Source organism: Hermetia illucens, chromosome 2 (assembly GCF_905115235.1).
Source record: "Hermetia illucens chromosome 2, iHerIll2.2.curated.20191125, whole genome shotgun sequence".
Taxonomy (NCBI): Eukaryota; Metazoa; Arthropoda; class Insecta; order Diptera; family Stratiomyidae; genus Hermetia; species Hermetia illucens.
Genome location: NC_051850.1, coordinates 186,923,207 through 186,944,604, shown reverse-complemented (window position 1 = coordinate 186,944,604; position 21,398 = coordinate 186,923,207). Strand labels below are relative to the sequence as shown.

Genomic DNA, 21,398 nt, shown 5'->3' with positions numbered 1-21,398 from the left:
TAAACACATTCGCAAAAGTTCACGCAACACATCGCCGATCGCGGAGGTTTTTGACGGCCACGAGCTAACGAACGGAGCCGACGACGGCGAGAGAAGCAGAAGGGCCAGTTTTGTTCGGCGGCGGTTCGCGTTGTGTAGTGAAAGCATTGTTGAAAATTTCGGGCGTCTGATTAGAGACCGGCTTGTGTAGCTTGTTTTTCAGGTGATTGGCATCGAATTGTGCAGGTTCCCGGCGTCGAAATGTCGAATATAGCGCTGGACAAAGAGACGTTTTTCCGGCGTATGAAGAAATTGTACGCGGAATGGAAGGTACGCGCAAGCCAGGCCTCGGGACCTCCTTGTGTTGAAATTTGTGCGTCAAAAGTGTGGCTGGTGGTTCAGTTCCCCCCGCGCCTTTTTTTCTAACCTCAAACGCTCGAATTTGGCGATTTGTTGAGAGGATTTCGTGGATATTGGCGCACTGATGGCATGTTTTTGTGTGTTTTGTAGGAGCCGACATTCCAGCACGACGATGCCCTGTCCAAGGTGGACTGTATCATGTCAGCGGTCGGGGTGGACGAGGAGACCGTTTACAGCAAGTCAACGGCGCTGCAGGTTAGGGTTGTGAAGTTTGGGATCCCGGGGACCCAGTAATCAGTGTGGAACTGTGCCTATTTTCAGACATGGCTGCTCGGCTACGAGCTCACGGATACCATCAGCCTGTTCACCAGCGAGGCCATCTACTTCCTGGCGAGCAAGAAGAAAATCGAGTTCCTGAAACAGATCGAGAACAGCAAGGAGGACGGGATACCACCTGTGAAGTTGCTGGTCAGGGACAGGGTAAGGTTTTTGCGAAGAGCTGAGAGCTACAGTCGGAGCAGAGTCTGCTACGTTGTCCAATGCTGTTGCACCGAATCTGCTTCGTTGCAATCCCCTTTGCGCCGATTTTCCCTAAATTAACTTCTGATTTCTCTTTCCAGAACGACAAGGACAAGGCAAACTTCGACAAACTGGTCGGCGCAATGAAATCGTCGAAAAATGGCAAAGCCGTGGGCGTTTTTTCCAAGGATAGCTTCCCGGGTGAATTCTGTGAAGCGTGGAAGGCAGTCCTCAAAGCACAAACGTTTGAAAATGTCGACATTGGCGTCGCAATTGCCTATATTATGTGTCCAAAGGAAGAGTCAGAAGTTTCGTGCATAAAGAAAGCGTCAATTGTGTCAGTGGATCTGTTCACGAAGTACTTGAAGGATCAGATTATGGATGTCATCGATTCGGACAAGGTAATGGGGTAGCATTTGTTATTTTTGCTCTATCGCGGGAGAGAAGTTATTTTTGGTCTTTTGGCTTTTGGGGTTTCCCCGCTGTATTCACGGTACAACTGTTGGGATTCATTTGGGGTCTTTGGTTCTTCCGAATGCTGGACGAATTGTAGTTTTGTTGGTGAAAATCTAGCCGGGAAACTGCTTCCTTCCTTCCTTTCTAGCTGCACCACTGGAGCTCATATCGAGTCAATGGAAGAGAAAAATGGCTTAAGTCGACGTCAGGTATGACGTCTCGCTAATTACTTGAGATTATATAGATATTGACGGTTTTCACAGAGATTTCATGGCTGACGTTTATCGCAAGTTTCAATCTAGCACGCAGAAATCATGGAGTTTCTTTATGCAAAAGAGTTTTATCATTAATCGTTCTCGGAATTCAATTATTTACGATTTTTGGGATTCTATTCTGCGTTTTTATGGAATTTGACTCCGTCTAAATTCGGTAGTCAAACGTTGTATTGGAAAAATTCTTTATGGGTCCGAGCAGGAAGTGTTATTCGCATTCGAATCCAAGGCGACATCCGTTCGCTCTTATTCTTACTCCTACCAAACCCTTAGCCCTTATATAACTCCATAATTCAGGTGAATTTCAGGCGACCATTTCGCCAATATATTTGCATTAAACCAAAGTGCACCAATTCCATTCGGCATCTTCCCCGCACGCCTTTTCTTTCAATATTATTGTTTGCGACATATTGTGAAATAGGAATGGGTCACTTTGACAGCGCGATGGTTGAGCTGGTTGAGCGTCGGCTTCTCGGTCTCATTGCCTCGGGGACAGTTAGATACTAGACAGCTACCACACTCCCCCTTGCCCCTCAAGGGGGGAAATCAGTGCGAGTACGCACGATTTCAAATTGTTTTGTCCTTGAGCATGAGCGAGATGTAACGAAAATCCGATCAGCTGTGTTTGACTTACCACCCGGGCTTGCCAATGTATTGGTGAGATCGGCTAGTTTTTGCTTATGGATAAGTGAATACGTGAAACAACTTTTTGCTATATGGGTGAGCACGCCGTAGTACCAGAATAGCAAAAGCTCACCGATCTCTCTCTTACCAATACGATTTGACGAAGATTATGCCTTTTCTTTGTTTAGCGTCTCTGATGTGTACAGATAAGCTTCTGCAAGCCCATTCGCAAGTGGGGTCATTTTTGTAAGGGTACTGCCTATAGTAGCCTCGGGTTCGAATCACGATCGTTGTAGATGTCTGTGTTGGGCTTTATGCTTGTTTGTTTGATATGGGCTATCATCTACGCAGCGTTAAATGTCATGATTATGAAATTGAAACGTAGTTGATTGAAAGTAAAATGAAATGAGGTGGACCTAATGTGTAATAAATGAACAGCTTGTCTGCCAAGATGCCAATCAGCATCATTCCCGAGATGACAAACACCGCGGTATCTGCGATGTTCCTAAAGGCAGAGTACACCCTTAGTAGATCGGACTCAGTTTATGTGCATTGCCTAAAACTTGCAGCATTGTTCATCAAACTGGGTGAGTTCCATCCCCACCCTGGCTTTGAGAAGCCCAGCCTGCAAGTGTATCGTGACTCCCCTACGCTCGGCATCATTCTTGCCAGAGCCATACTCGTGGTAGATGCTCTTATGTAATTATACACGTATATGCTGCTTAAAATAGAGCTTCGTATATATCATCACTGCTAAGTATTTGATTTCGACGGCTGGGTTGGAAGCGGTGATATGAATTATGGGGGTAGAATGATCAGAGCGATCATCCTAAGTGGCCGAAAACGACGTAGAGGGCAGAGCTATCTCAGAAACCTAAAAAAAGTTGGCTAAGTTGATCGTGAAGGTCCGCCCGCAAAGATTGAAGCTTCATCAAAGCGCTCGCTCGACATGTTCTTGCACGCCTCTGTGCTAGCCACGCTCGGAAATGTGGGGGGGGGGGGGGGGGGGTACTTTGAGCGCTTTGATCCTTCAAGCTTCATTACTACCAAATCAACGTGTCTATTCCGATGCGTGGGTCCGCATCGGACTCCAAAACAGACAACACCAGAGAATTCGCGCGAACCTATCGACTAATAACCAGAACGCGAACCAAAATTGGAAAATAAATAAAAAAGACGGCTCGACCGCGCGCGTGGAGCCGTAAGTCTCCGGATCGGAGTGCCGCGATCAAGGAGGGGAAGATCCACGACGGATTACAGTCCCAACAGATCCCTACAGTCCGCCTCAGATCTTGAATGAGGCGCGGCCCCTGAGGCTCCCACCCTTCCTTGACATCCTCAGGCCAGTTTGTCATTTATAAAGGAAGTCCCTTTAATACAGGTTCTGCGGGAGCAAGGAGGAAAAGAGAGAGAGGAAGTCCTCAAATAACGTCACACTTATTTGCAATTCATAGTGTATTAAAGATAAAAAAAAAACAAATATATAAATATATAATGAAAACAAAATAGGAAAAAAAAATTAACTTAAATTAAAAAAAATGTAAAGAAAAAAAAAATAAAAAAAAACTAAAAGGAAAAAAAAAAACAGAAAATTTTAAAAAAAAAAACTTCGGCGTCACTCCGAGCTCGAAGGATGCTTCGGTGTTAATACGAACTTCATTACAGTGTGATTTGCTATAATCTGAAAATCCCCGTATTTTCCTTTCGAAAGCCTCCACGAAAATTTCACCTCCACTGGAGCCGCCGCTTCTCCTTTCTTCTGCTGTGCAGTCTCGAAGGCTTCCTTTGTCCGGAACAGAGACGACAAAGGGTTCGTGCCGTTCACGTCCCCGCCAACAGTTCACAAAAACAGCTGTGGTGGTGGTCTTAGGCCTCTCCTTTTTGTTTTAAATCATTGTGCATTTATCATTTGTTACTCTTGGCAACGATTTGAACTTATTCTCGGAATCTTTCGTTTAAAATACCCTTGAGTTATGGTTTAGCATGATGTGGTGTCAGTTTTCTTGGTCGAATTCTTTTATTTTTCTTCCGAAAATCTTCACACCTTTTCAAACGATTCCGACTTCCACCAAACTGTCACAAGCAAAAAAAAAGGGCCCTCCTCTTTTTGTTTTTTTCCAGCACCGCTTCCTTACACGCTACATTCCCTTGAACTCTCTCTAGTCAATGTTGTGGGAACATGCGCATGCGCCTGCGGATGCGACAAATCATTCGCCCCTGTCAAGATTAATTCGCCCGAATGCATTCAATAATGTGCAATCTGCGGCGAACATTAGGGTAATTGCATATTATTAATGCATTTAAGCAAATTAATTAAGAAAGAGCCGAATGAGATTCCGGTTTCGTCGCGCAGCCGCGGTCACTACAGATTCCCAGTTCTAATGAGGCCGTAATTTCGTTTGCGGCGCTTGGTGATGAGGACCGCTTCTGTCTTTTCTTCCGCAAGTGCCAGTTGAGAGCATCTAACCGAGCTTTGACAGTACTAATTGCTTCGCTTGAGTACAACTCAGCATCTTCGAGATGCACAGTGCTATGTCATCGGCATAATCCACCAGCCTGGCCTTCTACGAAACCGGAAAACTAAGTACATGATAAGGCGAAGTACAGAACCCCCCTAATACCCGCGTAGACAAAATACTCTTTGGGCTGCGTCCGTTGTGTTTGCTGGTACAACGCCTTCCGTGAATTTCATTGTTGGCCAAGCCGGTAACAATTTTGATGGTATCAGTGGCAATCTGGCTTCACGTGACCCATACCGTCCGATCTGAAAGACCTCTTTGACTGTCAACAATCGGGAGTAATGTATTGTAAATTATCTACTCCAGCATTTTCCCATAGTGTCTAAAAGGCATATGGGCCTGTACGAGGACGGTTCTCCTGGAGGTCTGCCAGCTAGGCAGCAGCATCAGATTATTGTCACTTATTCTACCGCAGATCCCCAGCAGCTCGTCGCTGGTGAATGCCGGAATCAATGTCACATTCAGGCATCGCCGGAAGGTGTCAGTAAACCCTCTTGCTGTGCATGATTTTTGACAAAAGGCTAGGGCACGTGATCTGCGAAGATAAGCGGTCTCTGAATCGTCTCGTCAAAATTTTATAGGCGCTATCAACGAGCATTTTGAGTTCGGGCTTAAGAATACACTCAAAGTCTTCTCGGTTTGTCGTAAGATGCGACTAAAAGGAATAGAAATTTGTGGGCCAGGATCCTGCAAATTTTGAATTTTATTGCTATCGAAATGTCAACAACGCCTCGGATAGAGACAAACCTCACAGCCAAAGATCGTTGGGCTTTCAAAATAACGGACTATGATTGGTTTCTGGAATGTGCGAATGTCGACAATGGTAACGAGGGTCTTAAGAATGCTCCCTTTCTCCGACTTGAGCGGGAATTCTAGTGATATAAGTTGAACATTCTGAGCTTAAACGAAGTATGGTGGGACTCTGGAGAATACTTCTCTACCTCTTGTCGCAATGTGCTTGTTTACTCTGAAAAGCCGAGTGGTAGCAGACGCGAATCCGATGCCGGGTTGCTTCTGACTTCTAACGCAAGGCGCACTTCCTTGAATTGACAGACTTCTTGCGAGATTCCGGTCCAGGCTAAGGAGCTACGCACCAACGGAGGCTTCCGATATAGTGGAGGGGGATGCTTTCTACGTGCAATTAAACGCAGTTCAGGTGAGGCTTTCTAAAGGTGACATTTTGATCGTGATGGGTGATCTGAATGCCAAGGCGGGATCTGGTAACACTTTCCTCGGACATGGTCTTGGTGACCGTAAAGGTAATGGTGAGATGTTTGTGGATTTCGGCAATTTACTCGTCATTGGTGGCACTTTGTTCGCGCAAGGACCCTGCCGTAAGTTCAGTTGGGTTTCAACTGGTCCGGTTCGCCTTTAAGTGGTTGGCGGACTAAACAAAATTATTGGGTTTCAACTAACCGATGCCGTACGAGCAATCAAACCGATCATTCCGCGATCAGCAGTAGATTTAGGAGTTGCCTGTTGAATGTGTGTAACAAGAAAGACGCTGACATTTACCACGAAAGGATCACCATCTGATGGTCGCTTACATTCACTTGCGCGTTTAGTCCGCCACTTCTTGCATGGTTGGAGAGCTGCGACTCCCTAAGTTCAACATCGACCACTTGTATGACCCAGCTGTTGCTCGGCACTGGGAGCAAGCATAGGGCCGCTATCAAAAGTGCTCCTTTCTCGGGGGCTAGACAGGTCGTCGGCCAAGTCCTGAAGTGGCTCCGAAACCGTGTCAAGAGAGAATGTACTATTGCGCTGGTCAGGGAAGCGGAAAATGACACAGATCGAAATGAGTCCAGAAATGAATATCGCATCACAAAAGAGCTTGCATGTGGTCGCAAATCTTTTGATGGCCCTGTGAACGATATCACGGGTCGATTTCTCATCCACGATGATGAACAACTGGAGAGATGGAAAGGTCATCTCGCAGTGGTTATTAACCGTATCACATTTCGGCAAACAATGCACGATATTCTTTCTTTTTGTTGTCGGTGTCGTTCTTGATGCTGCCTTGTCCAGAGGACATGGATGAGTTCAATGGGTAATGACATCTTTCCTCTCACCGGGTCATGGACCTTGGCCCAATGGCTAAGGATTTGGAAAGAGAAGCAAGTAGAGTTGGACAGCAAATAAACACTAACAAAATCAAGGTTTCCAGTTTGACGGGTCAATGCACTCTCCCTACCTGCATTAACGGCCAGATCATGGAAGCGTCGGATCAATTTGCATACCTAGGAAGCGTGGTTTCTGCAGACGGTGGCACCGAGCTGGATGTCGGCCGGCGCATTAAAAGCGCTGGATTCTCTTTCGCTGCCAGTGCGCGTAGTGGAATCCACTCTCCAAAGCTGGCCGACGAGTGGGTCGCCCCATGTGCATTTGAGAAGGGCGTTGCACGTGAAGTTTTCGCTAACTTTCCAGGACATATGACTGTCAGGCCAAGGCTGACAGAAGCTAGATCTATACTTGAATCAGACCCCTCTTTTTGTTAGGTGTTTAAACCATCTCCGTTGGCCAGACGTATATTTAACTGGGGGAACATTTAGGCGACTTGGAGTGCATTTTTCAACGTCCCCTTGCGAGCGGGCTCGTTCCAAAAGTTGAAAAATGCAAATTCCTATAGAAGCAGATGAAATTTCTCGACCACATGATCACACCTCACCTTGAAGCGATGAAAATTTTCCTCTGCGAACCACGGTGAAGGATCTGCGAAGGTTTTTGAGCATGTTGCATTTCTATCGTCGTTTCTTGCTCAAGACCGTTCATCACCAAGTGATTCTCAACGCTTACTCGGCTGGGCCCAAAACAATAGACTTTCGCGAGGTTGTATGGTCCACTGAGGCTCTCCAGGCATTTGGAATTGTTAAACAAACGCTCGTAGATGCACCCCTAACCGTGTTCGTCGATGCCTTAGACATAGCGCTGGAGGCAGTTCTTTATCAACAGGTGATCCAAATCTGGCAGCCGTTGAGTTTCTTTTCGAAACAACTAAACCCAGCTCAATGTAACTACAGTGCCTACGATTTTGAGGTATACGCCGCTTACCTGTCCATTAAATACTTCCGTTTCTCCCTTAAGGGCAGGCCGTTCACTGTGTTCGTGGACCAGAAGCCTTTTACGTTCGCGCTTAAACAAAAATCCGACTAAGCGTTTCCTCGCCAGAAGCCTCTTACGTTCGCGCTTAAACAAAAATCCGACAAAGCGTTTCCTCGCCAACTTGGGCAACTGAGCTTCAGCAGCCGGTTTACTTCTGACATCCAACATGTGTCTGGAAAAGACAATGTCATTGCGGACGAATTTCGGAGGTCACAGTCCCCGCCGCGGTCGATTATACTGCAATCGCCGAGGTGCAGAATGACAGCGTAGAGCTTCAGAATCTGAGGACAAATTCCAATTACAAGTTCAAGGAGTTTTCTATTTTCGGCTCAAACCCCTTTTTACTCTGCGAGACCTAAGTTAAGGGACTCAGATCATTTATTGCGGTAGATTTTCGCGAGGAATTATTCCACACTCTACACAATCTTGCGCACCCAGGCATCGGGACGACGAAATGGCTAGTCACTGGAAAGTACTTCTGGCCATCCATGAACAAGGACTTAAACTCTTGGGCCAGATAGCGCATCGCGTCCGAGAAGTGTAAAATCAACAAGCACGTAAAAATAGAAGTAGGAGTATTCCAAGCGCTTGCACATCATCCACCTCGTCATCATTGGCCCTTTGCGAGAGTCGCATGGATAAAAGTATTGCCTCACAATCATCGACAAGTTTACTCGGTGGACTGACATTATTGCGCAATTATGTGCCGAGGCCCTCTGCCGGGAATGGGTCCCGCGCTTTGGTGTACCAGCCGTAGTCATCACGGAACAGGGAATGCAGTTTGAGAATACACTTTTATCGGAGGTAGGCAACCTCTTGGGTTTCAAACTCCACAGGATCACTGCATATTATCCGCAGTCCAATGAGATGCTGGAATATTGGCACTGGATGCTAAATGCCGCCTTAATGGCTCGCGACAATCTGTTGTAGTCGCGGTCCCTGCCTTTCGTCCTCCTCGGGCTTCGCACAGCTCATCGAGAGGATTCACGGCCAGCCCCGCGGAGATGGTGTACGGGGAGAATCTGCCATTCCCCGCTGACCCTGTGCTGGTTATCAGAGCAGGGTTAAGCGACTCCAGCTCGAAACAAACTCGCAGTTCCTCATTAGGGTGGACGCCCCTTGGAGGCCGCTGCACGTATGAGGGCCGCTCCAAAAAAGCATCCGTGAAGCGTCAGGTTCGCTCGGTAACAACATTGACGGTATCACGGCCCAGGTTTCTCCGCTGAGCCGGCGTGGTTTCAGCTGGTGCGGAGTGACGTAGCGACACAACGGCGACTTGAAACGTCGACGACATCGCCAGCAGGGCAAACGTTTTCGCCGATGCACTGAACTACCGCCGATCTTATGTGTACACTAAAGCGGGAATAGTAATAATGACGCTCCTAGAAGTTAGTGATGCAACAGTAGCTTGAATCAGTTTCTCTTGTCGCGGAACCTTGCCTCCAGTCAGAGTAGTATTCTGTGTGGTGATGATTGTAGCCAGTTCTTTGTGAGCAGTGATGCGCTAATTCATACGTGCGTCCTCCTACGAGGGACGGAGTCCCTGGACAGTGCTTCATTTGCCGTATGATGGGTGAATGGCCATATTGACCGTGGTGGTGTTAGTGTCGTCTTGTGATGGCTTATGTGTTGTGTTTTATGCAGAGAGTTTCGTTGTAGTTCTCCGCACCAAGCTGATTTCAGTTAACCCGTTACGAGTGTCGTCCCCACGAAATCGAGGAAGGCGATCAGACTCGAGTCTGCAAGGGGGTCATCTGAAGTGGCTCTTGCCACGATGCCTCATCGGAGGTTACCTGGTACCATTGGACCGGAGGAATATGCTCTCTGCCCAGTTGTTTGCATTAGGCCCCTTGTGGGAGTAAAGGTCCTGGTTCAGGCGTGGAGTTGTGCTGTTCACTCGGGAGCCGTATACTTAGTTGCGGCAGAGGTGTTAGATAGGCCTCGAATCGGCTATTATGAATGCTGAGCCTAACTATAAACCAGTAATGTTGGGTCAGTCAGAGTTAAGGTCTCCAAATTAATCTGTGTCCGAAGGGGATTGTGGGATTATGCCTACACCTTAACCTGAGTTGTCTGCAGTACTTATTGCCAATAGTCTGATAAATTTTGATGGTCTTGCGTCATTTTCAATTAATCAATCGTTTTATGTTACTCTAATCTCTTTACAGAAAGTTAAGCATTCGAAACTCGCCGAAGGTGTTGAAACTTCTCTCACAAACAAAAAGTACGTAACGGGTGTCGACCCGTCGCAACTGGACATGTGCTATCCGCCCATTATTCAATCAGGCGGAAACTACAGTCTGAAATTCAGTGCGTTGAGCGACAAAAATTATTTACACTTCGGCTCCATTGTATGTTCGTTGGGCGCCCGCTACAAATCGTATTGTTCAAACATCTCACGAACGTTAATGGTGAATCCGACGGAGGAACAACAAGATAATTACAACTTTCTCGTGAATTTGGAGGAAGAAATTTTGAAATTGTTGAAACCTGGAGAGAAATGTTCGAATATTTACGAACAAGCTCTGGAATATGCTAAGAAAGAAAAGCCAAAACTTGTGGATAATTTGACAAAAACATTTGGTTTTGCGATGGGCATAGAATTTCGTGAAAGTTCAATTTTAATTGGTCCAAAGTGTAATGCCGTTGTAAAGAAAGGTTTTGTGTTCAATGTTAATATTGGATTAGCCCATCTGACGAATAAGGATGCGTCTGAGAAAGAAGGCAAGACGTATGCATTGTTTGTGGGAGATACAGTTATTGTGAATGAGGAGCCACCGGCCGGTGTCCTGACTCCCTCGAAAAAGAAAATGAAACACATCGGAATCTTCTTGAAGGATGAAAACGACGAAGATGATGAAGAAGAAGAGAAGGAGTCCGATAAAGGACCAGAACTGTTGGGTCGTAGCAAACGGAATGCAGTATTAGACACGAAATTGCGAAGTGAGCATAACACAGAAGAAAAACGCAAACAACATCAAAAGGAATTGGCGCAGATTTTAAACGAAAAGGCAAAGGAGCGATTGGCGAAACAGGGTGGAGCGAAGGAGATTGAGAAGGTTCGGAAGTCGACTGTGTCGTATAAGAGTGCGAGTCAAATGCCTCGGGAGCCAGAAGTGAAGGAGTTGAAGTTGTATGTTGGTAAGTTTTAAGGGAACGAGTTTTGTGGGATTCGGTTTTATCTTAATGTTCGTTCGATTTACAGATCGTAAATATGAAACCGTGATTATGCCGATATTTGGAATCCCAGTACCCTACCATATCTCAATGATAAAAAATATCTCACAGTCGGTGGAAGGTGACTACACTTATTTACGTATAAATTTTTTCCACCCTGGCGCGACGGTTGGTCGTAATGAGGGCGGAATGTATCCTCAACCGGAGGCGACTTTTGTTAAGGAAGTGTAAGTTTCGAAGTAATATTGGGGATCTATGAAATGAATGAATTCTTTTCTATTTGTTATTGGCAGGACTTATCGCAGCACAAATACAAAAGAACACGGCGAAGTCACACCGCCCTCGGCGAATTTGAATAACGCTTTCCGGCTTATCAAAGAAGTTCAAAAACGATTCAAAACTCGTGAGGCTGAAGAGCGGGAAAAGGAGGATTTAGTGAAACAGGACACACTGATCCTGTCACAGAACAAAGGCAACCCTAAACTTAAGGATCTGTACATCCGGCCAAATATTGTTACAAAACGTATGACTGGTAGCTTGGAAGCGCACGTAAATGGCTTCCGTTACGTATCGGTGCGGGGCGATAAAGTGGACATCTTGTATAATAACATCAAGAGCGCCTTCTTCCAACCCTGCGACGGTGAAATGATCATTCTACTACATTTCCATTTGAAACACGCCATCATGTTCGGTAAAAAGAAACATATTGACGTGCAGTTCTACACAGAAGTTGGTGAAATCACAACGGATTTGGGAAAGCATCAACACATGCATGATCGTGATGATTTGGCAGCAGAACAGGCGGAGCGAGAGCTTCGACACAAACTTAAAACAGCTTTCAAGAGTTTCTGTGAAAAAGTTGAGGCCATGACGAAACAACTGGTTGAATTTGATACTCCATTCAGAGAGTTGGGATTCCCTGGAGCACCTTTCCGTAGTACAGTTCTGTTGCAACCCACCTCCGGAAGTTTAGTCAATTTGACTGAGTGGCCACCATTTGTAATTACGTTGGAGGATGTTGAATTGGTGCACTTTGAACGTGTACAGTTTCATCTTAGGAACTTTGATATGATTTTCGTTTTTAAAGATTATCATAAGAAGGTGGCAATGGTGAATGCCATTCCTATGAATATGTTGGACCATGTTAAGGAGTGGCTGAAGTAAGTGGCACGGGTTAACGGATGTAAGAGGATATTTTAAGAAAATTATGTGTGTTTACAGCTCGTGCGATATCCGATATTCGGAAGGTATTCAGTCTTTGAATTGGACCAAAATTATGAAAACAATTACCGATGATCCGGAGGGATTCTTTGAGAACGGTGGCTGGACATTTTTGGATCCAGAATCAGGCAGTGAAGATGGTGGTGGTAGTAGCGAGGAGACGGAGGAAGATGACAACTACGAGCCAAGTGATTTCGATGATGATGATGAATCCGATGATGACTCTGAGTACTCAGAAGCTTCAGAGGATTCGGGAGATAGCGAAGAAGGTGAGTTTTAATTTGGTTTTTGACCAAAAGGAAGGGAGTTTTACGATGTTCCATTTATTTGTACAGAGCTCGGTTCGGATGAGGAATCTGGCAAAGATTGGTCCGATTTGGAGCGTGAAGCTGCCGAAGAAGATCGTAATCATCAATACAGAGAAGATGATCCACCAAAACCGAAAAAGGGAGACCGAAGAGACAAACATGGAAAACACAGTAAACACAGGTGAGTGCTGCATGCCACGTTGGTTTTAATCATTTTTCCAACTACCAGGTGTACTCCTAATTAATTTCCGGTTTTTTTTGAGAATAGAACACAGAATTCCAAGGGAACCGTAATAGTTATTTTATCCGAAATATTTTCTATCGCTTTCTACATATTTTTTCCATCTTTCTGGTAATTTGTGAATACCACGCCAGTCCAATTGACTGTCTTTGGAGGTGATCCATTTCCGCAAATTTTCGTACGAGTCGAAGCGCTTCTCAGAAAGTGCGTGGCCCAACAAGACAAAGAGATAGTAATCCGATGGGGCCAGGTCTGGTGAGTAAGCCGCATGGTTAAACACCTCCCACTTGAGTTTTTCCAGCGTGTCGCGAATGACTTTGGACTTCACACGTCACTTTTCGGTTTTCCATTTGTCTCTCGGTCAGTTCATGCGGCACCCATTTTCCACACTTCTGAATTTTTCCCATGGCTCGCACACGTTTCGAGATTGCTTGCTGTTGAACTCCCAACGTATTTGCAAGCTGTCGTTGCGTTTGCGTGTTGTCTTCATCCAATAATGCTCGCAATTTGGCGTCATCAAACGATTTTCGCTTGCCGGAGAGTGCGGCGTCGTTGAGGGCGAAATCTCCATTTTCGAATTGTCGAAACCACGTTTCACATGTTCGAAGTGTTAATGCACGACCGTCATAAACTTCCAAAGTGCACAGTGGCTCACGGACATCTTTTTTCTTTGATTGAAAATGAAAAGCAACGACATTTTTGACGCGCAATAAAAACTTGCTGGAGGAATTTTTTGAGGAATTTTCAACGCATTTCATTTTTTTCATTTTAAGTTTATTTAAAAAACAACAGTTATTACAATGTTTGGCCTGCCCGACCTTCTCTGACATTACTTTTTACGGTGTATTTACTTTACACGTAGATCTTCGCAATTCATGATTAAAAAACTGGACATATATTTGAAAAAAACTGCGCCTGCACCTAGAGCGCTGGAAGGCTTATTTACTTACTTATTCTAACTTAATCTAATCCGGTTACCTTTCCATACCATGAAGATTTTTGAACGCATTCTTGACAACCGTATTCGCGAAATCGTTGAAATAACCGTGAATCAAGCCGGATTTGTCAAGAACTGCGAACTACTGACGCAATATACTCTGCGCGGTTACTCATGGAGAAACACCGTGAGAAGCATCGCCCTCTTTACATTGCCTTTCTGGATCTAGAAAAAGCGTTTGACCGTGTACCACACGAACTCATCTGGTTTGCTTTACGACAACACTACGTGCCAGAATAACTCGTGCGCTGGGTTCAATTGCTTTACCACGATCCGAAAAGTAAAGTTCGAAGTATGGCGGGTATATCAAAACCGCTTCGTGTCTCTGTTGGAGTTCATCAAGGAAGTGCCCTCTCACCACTCCTCTTTGTCCTTGTTATGGACACCGTCACACGGGATATCCAACGTCCAGCGCCCTACACACTGCTTTATGCAGATGATGTTTTCCTAGCATCTGATAGCAAAAATGATCTCGAGCAACTTGTTCAAAAATGGAATGATCGCCTCATGCAACACGGTCTCAGATTGAATTTAAACAAAACTGAATTTTTGACGACCGATCCCCATGAAACAGGCACAATGACTGTCAGCGGCAGTGATCTGCCCAGAACTGAGCGATTTAAATACCTCGGGCCAACGCTATCAGCCAATGGAGAACTGCGTTATGAAATTGCTTCACGCATTAACGGAACCTGGATGAAGTGGCGTTCCGCAACTGGTGTCCTTTGTGATCGACGTATCAACGAACGTCTCAAATCTAAAATTTACCGCAATGTCGTCCGTCCAGTCGCTCTCTATGGTTCTGAGTGTTGGCCGACTATAAAAGACAATAAACGGCGTCTTGCGGTAATGGAGACGAAGATGCTACGCTGGACTAGTGGCGTCACACGTTTAGATCACATCCGAAATGAGAATATCCGCGATCGTTATGGGGTTGCAGCAATCGTGGAAAAGTTGCGAGAGAGGCGTCTTTGATGGTTTGGTCACGCAATTCGTGCAAACGAGAATTCACTTGCCAAGATTGGTCTGAACATCGAAGTCGATGGTAAACGACCAAAAGGCGGACCTAAGCAACGGTGGCTTGATACGCTGGATTGGGATTTGAAAGCCTCGAGATTGCACCCAGATCAGGCATTCGATAGAGCCAAATGGCGAAGCCGATCACGACGAGCCGACCCCGCTTGTGAACGGGACAAAGGCTGAAGAAAAAGAAGAAAGAAGAAGATTCTAACTTAATCTAATCTAATAAATAATACTTAAATCGAATTCTTATAACTAATGTTTTTATAGCGCTCACAATTTCGTGCTTAACCTCTGTGCACCCCTACCAGGCAAGGAGTGTCGAAGAGAGAGACAATGGCGAGTTTTAATGCAGATCTTACAATTTGGCAAGGCCTTAAGAATGTGGCCAAGGGGGTGGAGTTACCCTCTAGATAAAGTTGCCTCATGAGTGGATTGGGGTGATTCTCTGTTCTTTCGAAGAATCTTTCTAAGAGGTTGAGAGCGAACTCTCGAAGAGGTCTAACTTTTGCTCGCCTGTACACTTCGGCGTTGCGGCCGCACTTCTTGGTTTTCCAATTGTACGACAAGCCGACGCAGTGTCTCAAAATTTTGCGGTCGAAGGACTCGCATTTCTTCATAGCTTTGGTCGAGCAAGAGAGCTATGTAGGGGCTCCGTAGCAAAGAATCGGTCTTATGAGGACTTTGTATAGGGTCAGTTTAGATTTAGTGCAAAGTCCTACTCTTTTACGAAGAATAGAGTAGATTTTACTAAGTGCACCGCCTGCTCTGCTGAGAGCAAGATTAAGGTGGGGGTCGAATCGTAGGTGTTCATGAAATAGCATTCCCAAGTATTTCATTTGTTGTGAACTGTTTATTACGGTATTCCCGATGTGTAGCTTTAAGCGTTTAGCTTTTCTGTGGATAGATCTAGATCTCAAGTATCTGGATTTTTTCCGAAGACTAATAACCTGTGTTTTGGCCTCGTTGATTTTTATCCCCCAGGTCTGGTAGTACTTGCAGAGATCTGTTAAGTATTTCTCTATAGCATTAGCTGCCTTACCGGGTCGGGGGCTCGACGAGAAGATAAGCGTGTCGTCAGCGAACTGTAATAGTTCTGTGCCGCTCTCTGGGATTGGAGCGTCGGCCGTGAAAATGTTGTAGAGTGTAGGTCCTGAAATGGATCCCTGCGGTACTCCAGAAGTGACCGGTAGCAGATCGGAATAACCATTTCTCACGCTGCCTTAAAAATGCCTATCTTCGAAGAAACTTATTACAAGTCTGATCATCGGGATAGGGAAATCAAGGCTGATTAATTTGAAGATAAGTTCGTTGACCCACACGGAATCAAATGCCTTTTCGAGGTCTAATGCATACACTACTGTTGGCTTGTTATTGACGTTAAGTTTTCTACTCACTGAATCGTGAAGGTAGCTTAGTGCGTGTTGGGTCCCGTACTTTGTCCGGAACCGGAATTGATGGTTCGGAATAATGTTTTTTTCGATCGAAGAGCTTGCTCAAGTTGGAGAGGAGAGAGACGGGCCTGAAGTTTTGTGGTTCGTGGAAGCCGCCGTTTTTTTAATGGCGATTATCTTTGCTACTTTCCAAGTAGTGGGAAAGTAACCATTATTGATGCAGTTGTTGAAGACTGCAAGAAGGAATTTCATTGATGCCCTAGGGAGGTTTTTGATGACAATATTTGCTATGCCATCTGGTCCGGTTGATTTTTTGCCGTTACGGCTTTTAGTGATGGCTGCGGGCTGTGATAAGCTCAAAAAGGTTTTTGGGTCATTTGCCTTGCAGGATGGGTTAAAGGTGGAGAAAGTAGTTAGTTTGAGTGAATGCTCATGAAGAAAGTCTTTGATTGTCGTGTCTACAATCGAACTGACGGCACGGTTGTTACTAGGTGAAGGAGAGTTTAGTTGATTTAGGAAAGACTCCGCGAGCATTTGAGCTTTCCTAGCGTCACTGCCGATGTTTTCATTGTTCCTGGTAAGAACGAAGTTTTTGGATCTGTTGCGGCCTGTCAGCCTGTTTATGTGTTCAAACATATTAGATCCGGGTTTCACATCTGCTAGCTTGCGGGTGAGTTCCTTGCTAAGGAATCGTTCCAACATTTGACGGATTAATGTACTAAGGCAGTTAATCCGCGAAATTAACACTTTATATTCCGTGTTAGTTCTGTTGCCATTTTTGTGGAAGTTTCGTTTGAGATTTCTGCGCCAGATTTGCCTGACTTTCAGGTGTTTCATTATCTCGTGCGGCTGTTTATTGAACTGAATCTCATCGATTTTGAGGAGCTTTGTGTTTTTGCGTGTAGCAGAGTTGATGGCATCAGTAGCCAAGATGATGGCCTCATCGATTTCTTTGTCCGTTAGGTTTTGCGAGACAGTGATTTTGTTCAGGCTTAACTGGGGTGCTAATTCTGCTCTGAATTTATCCCAGTTAGTATGGGCGAATGATCTTATTGTGCTGGGTACTCGCTTTTGTAGTTGAGAGTTTAGGGAAAGTATAAGTTCAACTGCGAAGTGATCGGACATATCTGATAAAGTTTTGCACGTTAACACCTGCAGTCAATTATTGACTGACTTGCAGGCCTTGTGGGTGTGTCTAGCAAGATCATCTTAAGCTGGTTTAATGGATTTTGATTATGGATCCATTTTTCGAGGGCAATCCCATTTCGGTTTTTTGCCAAATCGCCCCAGGAAGTGTGCCGTGAGTTAAAGTCCCCACCAAAAATTAGGTATTTAGATTTACACTGGAGATCGCTTACGATTTGTCCCAGTTGTTTAGAGGGAGAGTTACATTTTATGTAGACTGCAGCTATTAAGATGCGTCTATTGTCGTTAGTTTTAACTAAGGCCGTTGCCGCGCAACAGGTCTGCAGGTTTTTGATGGAGACTTCTTCAAATGTATAGTCTTTTCTGACTAAAAGGGCGGAACCGCTGTTGGTGTCGTCCCGGATAATGTTATATCCGGTAAAATTAACGTTGTGCTTGCTTTTTAAATGTGTCTCTGAAACACAGAAGAAGTCTGCTTTCAGGGAATCGACCAAATCTTGTGCGGTGGCACGTTGGGCATGTGAGACCAAGGACGCGGAGTTAAGTGTGATGACTTTTAACTCCATAAACTCGTCAAAAGTTGGATAGCGGCTGATTGTCGCTGTTCATTTGTTTGGGCCGAAGCGAGAGTTTCGATCAAGTTTTGGAAGGCCAACTTGTTCCCTTGAGGGACTTGAGGGGCTGTAGTTCTAGGAATAGTGTTCCTAGTTGCTTGGGTAAGAGGAGTTTGGGGGCTGAAGCTTTAGGGAGAGTATTCCTAGTTGCTTGAGCGTAAGAAACGCCCGGTTTGGCCAAGCTTTGTGACATCTGAGTCACCGCCTGTTTGGCTTTCATGGTCTCGGCATTTTCTTTTCGCCCTGCCAGCTTCCCTTCTGGCAACCATGTCCTTATATGCCGGGAATCCGCGGTAGTTGGCGGGGTGTCCGGCCTGGCCGCAATTGCAGCAAGTTGGTTTGTCTACGGTGGGATTTGGGCAATCCCCTCGCACATGGATTTTCGTGCACCTCACGCACCGGTGTACGATGGAGCAATTGAAGGCGATATGCCCGAAGTTTTGGCAGTTGTGCCACTGCACTTCTTGAATCGGCTTGACGTTCTCAAGCGAAATTTTCTGGTGAAGGATATATTTCACCTTAAATGCTTCGTTTGAATCTTGTTCTGGCTCGAAAGTAGCCATGAACAGCCCCGATTGTGACTTCAACGGAAGCGCCGGGTTCAGGCTGTGGGCAAGTTTGTCAGCTCGCGTGACTAGTTTTGACACGCTTTTCAACTTTAGGTGCGGGTACTCTTCGTTGAGTTCGCGCATTATGTCAGCCGGGTCAGTCTCTCTATGAAGACCACGGATGACCAAGGACTGAGTCCTTAAAGCCGGAGGGGTACTGGTCGTGGCATGCAGTCCCTTTTCCTTAATAAGGTTGAAGATCGCTGCATGATCCTCAAGGCTTTGCGCAAAAATGAGTTGCTTTTAACCCTTTTTCTTTTAATATCCTCAAGAATTAAGGAACATTGATTTTATACCCAGTGATGGGCGGAATTTTTGCCTTTTTTGGGCGGGTAGCCTGTGGGGGAGGGTGCCTGAGGGGTATTAACTCTACTTACACTCACCTTTTCTTTGTTTCTCTTTTTCTTCCGCTGGACGAAGTTCAGCCTTCCTGAATGACGACGCACATCTATCCATCTTGATGATGTTGTTGATCCTTTTGTTGTTGCTCCTTTTGTTGTTGCTCCTTCAGTTCTTGCTCGTGTTGTTGTTGTTCATGTTGATGTTGCCGATGTTCACGATGATGTCGTTGTCCGCGTTCTCCATTTTGCAGATTTTGTCGTTGCTGCTGCTCCGACGTTGCGATTGGCATCCTCCCTTCGAGGGAGGATGCCAAGTGATCCTTTAGCTGCTTTATAATTTTTTGCTGGCAGTCCAGCTGCTGGACCTCGCAACCTTTTCTTGCTTTAGCCCCTCGATTTTTTCGAGGAGGGTCGCGTTCATTGCTCGCAGCTCTGGGGAGCTGGCTTCTTCTTCCGATGACATCTCCTCGGGGTGTATCATCTTACACCTCTTGGCGGACATCCTGTTTCCAAGCCCGTGTTTGCTGTTGTGCGCAGCAGCTTTGGAATATAACAAATTTTTTTTAATTTAATGTTCTTATAATAGTTATCTCGTTCGGACGTGAATGGCGCCACTGTCCAGAATGTATACTTCCTTCTGAATACTTGATCAGCTCTGCTCTTAATGACCGTTCGCTTCGAGAGCTCGGAGCGAATTCACTTCAACGCAGTTTAGACACTCGATAATAACTAAACAAAATGACAGGTATGTGTGACCAACAGCGATACAAAACATAGAACGCCATCTATCGAAAAAAAACTCGGAAATTAATTAGGAGTAAACCTGGTATATGAAATAAGTGTTGGTGGTGGAGAAGACTGATATTTCATTGATATAAACATATTCTGATATTTCTCTTGTACGTGACATGCATACAGAAGGGAGATGCATCCAAAGAAAAAGAAGAAGTACACATCTAGGTTCGTACTTCATTTTTCATGAGAAACGCACATTTTACAAAAACGCTATCTAATGATAACCTCCGCTTTCTGATTTCTAAAATTGACTAATCGGAACGAGCCTAATGATTAGCGTACAATGCAAAATGGTCAAAATTTTAATAAAGGGTCGCTTAAAACAAAATTATTGCTTGCATCCTTACATGGGTACAGCTTCAGCCCGCATATGTGTAGATTTTCGGCGAAAGTTACTTGACCATTTCTTAGATGAAGTTTGTTAATAACTTGGAAGGCCGAAAATCTGATGTGGTTGTACTGATGTGACTTTCAAAGCATAATCTATTCAATGAATTTATGGAAATCATGTCAGTGGTAGAATTGGATTCCATGCATTTCCTCCTAACCAATTTGTAGTGCGCTCGATCATTGTGAAAACTTAACAAAGATACACGGACGAATCTTTGAATTGTATGGTTGAAGCTGGAAATTGGAATAGTTTTGAGTTTTTATGTATTTCAAAGTGTTCATCGTGACTTTTCTAATGAACCGTCTTTTTGTTGTTAAGATATTTCATGATTCCGTCATAACATTTGGTATTTCATTCTAGTCTTCACAAATTGTAATTAATTTACGATTCCTTGGAAGACCCAATTGAATAACTACTTCTAACTTTGTATTTCTTGGTGACTCTCTCTAGCCCATCGAAAGGTAGCCGCGATAAACATAACGACAGACACAGTGACAAGCATGATAAGCGAGATCGAGATCATCACAAAGATAAGGATAGGAAGGATAAAAATCGACACAATGATAAGAATGATAAGAAACGTTCCCGCGAAGATAGCCGAGACAACAGTCATCATAAAAGTAAAAAATCCAGGCATTAGGTTTATTGCAGTTTCATATATTATTTAAAGTAAACGAATAGAGAATAAAATGGAGAAAAGAGGAGAAAAGAGAAAATTATTATTATAAGGATACAGAGAACAAAACCCACACACACACACACACTGAAGCAAACCAGGCAATGCTGAGAGATGAACTTTGAATGCCAATTAACAAACCCATCACAAGGTTCCACACTTCATCTCGATTTCCCCGGCATTGTATCAAACCAAATCCACGTGTCAACTAATTGTTACATTTACTGTGTATGCATTTCGTTTGCACACAATAACAAACCCTCAACTTCCAGTGACTTTCCACAACTGTATAAATTTTGTACGTTTTTTTTTAACCTTTTCCTGCCTTACACGTAAATTAAAATGGTGTTAATAGAGAACGGACGCATCATATTTATTTGTCAACCCTAAGAAATGTTTGCTGTGTTTCAGCTACGACTACTTTGTTTTGTCTCTTACTTCATTTTTACATAAATCAGATAATTTTCGTTGTTAGTGTTAAATATTTGTACGATTATAGAATGGAACAAGATAGGATTAAAACAGTTGAAGCTAAGAGAATAAAAGAAATGTGTTTGGAAGATCAACATCGGAGAAAAATATACTTTTAGTGAATATGTAATGTTATCTCGAAAATACAGATTTGTAAAAAACGGAAA

The 21,398-nt window shown here is 44.6% G+C and overlaps 1 protein-coding gene across 2 annotated transcripts; it reads left to right on the top strand.

The window, feature by feature from the left end:
• LOC119648369 (FACT complex subunit spt16) lies at nt 1-21,398 on the top strand. 2 transcript variants are annotated; one of them, XM_038050095.1, is made up of 11 exons: nt 1-309; nt 490-594; nt 661-819; nt 960-1,259; nt 10,000-10,972; nt 11,037-11,235; nt 11,302-12,168; nt 12,230-12,498; nt 12,565-12,718; nt 19,817-19,858; nt 20,535-21,398. In XM_038050095.1, exons 1-11 carry the CDS (start codon nt 241-243, stop codon nt 20,722-20,724), a joined length of 3,327 nt encoding a protein of 1,108 aa, XP_037906023.1. In that variant the 5' UTR covers nt 1-240; the 3' UTR covers nt 20,725-21,398. The 2 variants fall into 2 exon arrangements, with proteins under 2 accessions (XP_037906023.1, XP_037906024.1); XM_038050096.1 differs by lacking the exon at nt 19,817-19,858 and having other exon boundaries at nt 2-309.